This window comes from Chrysemys picta, unplaced genomic scaffold, assembly GCF_011386835.1.
Source record: "Chrysemys picta bellii isolate R12L10 unplaced genomic scaffold, ASM1138683v2 scaf2902, whole genome shotgun sequence".
Classification (NCBI taxonomy): domain Eukaryota; kingdom Metazoa; phylum Chordata; order Testudines; family Emydidae; genus Chrysemys; species Chrysemys picta.
Window position 1 is genome coordinate 1 of NW_027055604.1, and position 5,651 is coordinate 5,651.

General features: G+C 45.1%; 1 protein-coding gene across 1 annotated transcript; it reads right to left on the bottom strand.

Moving 5' to 3' along the window:
- Positions 1-113: 113 nt before the first annotated feature.
- LOC135980365 (protein maestro-like) lies at positions 114-4,813 on the bottom strand (the record flags this gene model as incomplete). The annotated part of the gene is made up of 5 exons (XM_065580384.1): positions 4,681-4,813; positions 4,362-4,473; positions 2,523-2,669; positions 1,170-1,352; positions 114-269 (listed from the first exon to the last, which is right to left on the bottom strand). Coding segments are annotated over exons 3-5 (483 nt in total), but the record flags the coding sequence as incomplete, so codon positions are not given.
- Between the last annotated feature and the right edge of the window lie 838 nt (positions 4,814-5,651).

A 5,651-nucleotide genomic window follows, 5' to 3' on the forward strand; every position in this document is an offset into this window, starting at 1 on the left:
CAATGAACTGAGGGGAGAATTTGGGCCTCCACAGCAGGCAGGAATAGCAGAGCTCCCCTGGCATTGGGAGGAAGATTCCTTTTGCTTAGTAAATAAGTCACTGTCAGTCTTACCATTGAAATCTCAGGGTTTGGGTCTTGCAGGTGCAGCAGAAGTGTGACCCAGCTCTTTTTAACCTGGTCGGCGAAATAGGTCTTCCATTTTCTCTTTGTCAGCCGGGCCAGGATGCCAAATAGGACAAAGGCCATTGAGCGAAGAGCATCATCCTCCTACAGCCAAGAAAGCCCCGCAAGTTAGTAACTAAGAGACAATCACATCATGCACTTCGCACAGCCATCTCTTCTATGCTAAAGTAGAGTGATTCCAACTACAGCTAGTCGGAAAAACGGTAATTAACCAATTTTTTGTTCGAATTTGCTGATTCATTAAAATATTTTAGAGACAGTTCAGTTTTGATGAAATTCCTCCGGAAGCCAGGTAGGGGTCCTTAGAAACTTGCCTGGTGTCTTTCCAGTGCACCCATCCAGCTCTGTGGCAGCCGATCTAGCAGGCTGCTTGGGATCGTGGGCTTCCAGGCCCCCAGCTTCTGGGACCCTGGCTCTCAAATTTGCAACTCCCTGGCACTTCTAGCTCTCAGAGTTTCCTGGGTTCCCAGCACCGGGATAGTCTGAGAGCAGACTGCCCTGGGCCAAGGCTTCCAATAGAGCTAGGTTGAGAATAGTAATTCTGTTTCACAAAGAGTTTTGAACTTTGGGGAGAGCGGTTCCCACAAATAGGATCAAAACCCAAATTTGAAATCTCTAAATTCTGTACAAAATGGAATGATCATTCCAACCCTCTCACATAAAAATGGTATAGAACAGGCCCAACACTCTCTATTGTACTCTGTAACCCCCATTTCACGGTTATCTAGCTATCTAATCTAGTATTCAGACTTTCTTTGAGGTTCTCAGTGGCAATAAAGAAGAATAGAAGGGTGAGACTGTGGGAGCAGGGATGTCATCCCCATCCTCCTAATGTTCTCCTCCTCCGTAAAACACCTCTCTTCCCTGGGGCCTAAAATCTCTTCACTCCGACATGAGCAATGCCCAGGGAGTCCACATCACGCATTGTAAATGGAGCCTAATCAAGATTGGTTGAACTGGGGTTGGAGAGATCTGTTCACATACATCGTCAAAGTAAGTCCGGATCTGTTGGGTGAGGTCTTTGAAGGAAGAACCTATGTCCTTCTCTTTCAGCTCCTTCAGGACTTTGACCAGTGCTTTCATGCTCTCGCCAATGACTTCCGAACTGAAAATGTCATGTAAGGCCCCGATCAGTAGGTCCAGAAGAAACTTCTTGTGCTTTTTCACCTGTACAAACATATGACATTAAAGAACACTTATCACTGATCACACTTCTAATAAGTTTTCTTTAGCAGTTATGAAGCTGTGGGAATTTCATCAAGCCCGTCTCCCCCCAGAGACCTATAGCTATATTTCAGACCAGGTGCTAGCTACAATGAGCCCAACTTGGTGCCATAATACATCTGTGTAATCCTATTATTAGATTCCTAGTTACTTAGATTCCAAGGCCAAAAGGGACCATTGTGATTATCCGGTCTGACCTCCTGCATAACATAGAACTTCCCAGAAATAGTCTCTGTTTGAACTAGAGTGTATCTTTTAGAAAAACATCCAATCTTGATTTTAAAATTGCTAGTGACAGAGAATCCACCACAACCTTTGGTAAATTGTTCCAATGGTTAATTAAACTTACCATTAAAAATGTATGCCTTATTTCCAGTCTGAATTAGCCTAGCTTCATTTTTCCCCATTGAATCTTGTTATACCTTTGTTTGCTAATGTGAAGAACCCATTATCAAAATTTATTCCCCATGTGAGTAGTTATAGACTGTCCTCAAGTCACTCCTTAACCTTCTCTTTGTAAAGCTAAATAGATTGAGCTCCTTGAGTCTATCACTAAAGGGATATTTTCCAATCCTTTGATAATTCTTGAGACTCTTCTCTGAATCTTCTCTAATTTATCCTTCTTGCATTGTGGACACCTGATCTGGACACAGTATTCCAGCAGTGCTCACATGAGTGCCATATTCAGAGGGAAAATAACTTCTTTACTCTTCTTCAAGTTTCCTCTGTTTATACCTCCAAGGATCATTTCAGCCCTTTTGGCCACAACTTCGTATTGGGAGCTTATGTTCAACTGATTATCTGCCATGACTCAAGTTTTTTTCGGCATCATTGCTTCCTGGGATAGAGTCTCTCATCCTGTAAGTATGGCCTGCATTTTTTGTTCCCAGATGTATACATTTACATATGGTCATATTAAAGTGCACATTGTTGACTTATGCCCAGTTTACCAAAGGATCCAGCTTGCTCTATATTTACTGCAAAGAGGTTACTAAGGTATGTGAGAGAGCAGAATTTGGCCTAGTGCATTTTGTGCAGCCTCTGTAAACTCTGAACAACTCTCTCTCTTGGTTTCTCTAGTTATGCTGCATTCTATTCAGTAATCTCTCTTACCTTCTCAGGCGCCCCATAGACTAAATTTCCCAGGCCTCTCACAGCCATCTGGCGGACAATGCTGTTCCTATCCTGTGACCTTTCTTCCAAGATGCTCAAGACAGACTTAAGGAACTTCTTCTCCCTGAGCATGGGATCACTCATTAGCTGAAATAAAATCAACATGTCCATTAGCCCCAATATGATCATTAAGATTGGGAATATAATTTGAGCAGACATGGAATACACTAAAAACAACAAGGAGTCCTCCTACAGCCACAGTCTTGTGGATACAGACTAATATGGCTCCCCCTCTGATACTTGGCACATAAGACACTGTAACTTTATTATTCCACACAAATGAAAAATGTTTTAAAACCTGGAGCTTTCCTTTTGGGCACTATAATAGGGATCCACTCACCTCTTGAGAGCCTCTTAGTGGCTGGGTCTGGTACCACAGTCCTTTTCTCACCCCTGGCGCACCCTGCCAGCCGACCTTAGTGAGTCTTCTGTGGCTCAGGCCTCTGGCTGCATCCCAAAGTCCAAATTAATCCCTTCTGGGGTAGTCAAGAACAATCCCATTGCCCTCACTAGGGTCTCCCGCCCCAACTCTGGGTCCTTGAAATTCTGCCCTTTGTTCAAGCTCTCCATAAGCACTGTCCCCTCCATGGGGCTTATGCCACTGTAGATGGTGGGGGAACTAGGGCCTGCCCATAACTCTGGGTTCCAAACCATGGACCCTGGAAACAATAGCAAGGCACTGCTTGATTTCAGTTCATTTTTGCTTCTTCCTACCGGCCACTTTTAGCTTCACTCTCACCTCCGGGTTAAAGTTCTTAGGGACCCTCTTCCTGCAAATCCAGCTTAAGCAAATGCTGCCAGAATCAAACTCTGGCTATCCCCTGAATTTCTGTGGCCAGAGAGCAGCCCCCTTTCTTGCCCCTCCAGGTCCTGCCAGGAACTGACCTGCTAAGGCCCTGCAGCTCCTTTTAGCTGAGCCTGATTGGCTGCTTTCGTGAGGCCTCTCTAGACAGACCCAGATTTGTGGCTGTTTGCCTGGGGCAGGGTGTAGTAGGACCACGGGGCCTCTTGTAAGGAGCCTCAAAGCCCAGGTACAGCCCATCACAGGCACAGATCGATCGTTTTTCTTAGAACCAGATGAGCCCCTAAGATAGTTGCTTAGCATAAGTGGGAAATATGATGCAGATGTTAGAGGAAGACTGTGGAAAGGGCGGATGGTCCAGCTGTTAACACACTAGCCCAGGACTTAGGAGACCCAGGTTCAATTTCCTGCTCTCTCAAAGACCTTGGGCAAGTCACTTAGCCCTTCTGTGCATCAGCTCCCTGCCTGTAAAATAGGAATCATCGTGCTTCCCTACCTCCCAGGAGTGTCGTGGGGATACAGACATTAAAGAGTTTTGAGGTACTCAGATACTACAGTAATGAGAACTTAAGATAGATGTGAATGTATTTGTATGGTGCTTGTTTTATAGTATTAGGACGCTAGGTTCATTCAGAAGATCTGCTGAGCTAAACCAAAATCAGGAGCTGTTGGTTAGTATCAGCATTAGGACTTGGCAGAAGAGGTCCAGGAATTCAAACTCTGTCTGTATCTCTCTCAGCCAGCACCAGTGGTTGTGTAGCTAGCATAGGCAATGACAGCAATAAAAATATCAGAGAGAGAATGACTCAGAAAGGTGTAATGAAATTCCCTGTGAGGTTTCCATATAAAGGAGGACCCATTCTACTATCTAAAATGACAATTACTCCTATGAACTGAACTGTACAACTCCCAAAAGAAAGGCAAACATGAGACAACAGTCTAATGGTGAAACCGCTCTTCAGAACCCTGTGTCTTACCTGGGCAAGGAAAGCTGTGCTGGTGACTCGGAGGTTTTCTGTTGGGGAATTCACCCAGGGGAGGAGGCTCTGTAAGATCTCAGGTGTTATTAGTTCAGCTCTTAGCAGAACACTGGAAGACAAAATAAACCGCTTATGGGGTAGATTGCACACTTCAAACACTCAGCTGCTCTGAGCATACAGCACTGATATCTAAGAATGGGAGTTGTGTGTTTCCACGCAGGGCACCCCCACAAAGCTATAAACTGGAGGTTCTCTCTCAGCCACTCTATTTGCTACTGATTCCCAAGACTAAAATCATGCCTCCTAGATCTCTTACCTCACCAGCAGACACACTCCCTCATGGTGAGTCTTGGGGTTTTCAAGCAGACTCTGTGTTCTCTGCTCCCTGAGCGCTCTCCCCAGTCTCTCATTCCCAGCTCTGAAAAGCACAGCCTCTAATGCTTGGATAGAAAGCCTGGGGAAAGAGAGGCACAGAACTGCAGCAATCAGTAGGAAGGTGCAGCCTGAACAGAGTCAGGAAGCCCCGGTTACTTGTCAGGTCTGCTGTTCATCGACAGTTCATCCATTGGCAATATCCTGGACACCAGTGTCCCTGGAAGGACTTGATGCCGGGAGGTAAGTTTCAGTCTCATACATCTCATATGACTAGTTTTGCTAGGGACAAAATTTTGCAGTCATTTTTTCCTTTCTGCAAGGAGTATGGGCACTAGCAGAGTACAGTGATATGGAAAAGATACATGATCAGGACCCAAACACTGGGGGCATAGTGTGGTGATTACTAATGGACATTTTGGGGTCATATCTCCTGATATGATGTGACAGAGTGCTGAAGGTTTGCACTTGAGTCAGCACTCTGGTCACTATTAGTACTAATTTGGTTCCTCACAGAAGGCCTAATTGGACAGAGGTGTACCTGATTACGAGGTCAGATTGGGGCTAGTGAGTCAAGGAACCAATCATTCCATTAACAGGGAAACTGTATAAAAGGACATGGGCAGGAGCTCTTTGAGGGGAACAGACAGAGAAAGAAACTTGGGTGACTAGATGTCCCTATATTTGGGGCTTTATCTTATACGGGTAGCTGTTACCCCCCACCGCCTGTCCTGATTTTTCACACTTGCTGTCTGGTCACGCTAGGAGAAACGAAGACAAAAAGCTAGGAGAGCCTGACAAAGTGAGGTCTCTGAGTGGAAACACCTTAGCCCCCACTTTTGGAGAAGAGTTTAGAAAGTTGAGATACAATATAAAGGTGCTATGTATTGGTAGGGGGATTAAATAGACTATATG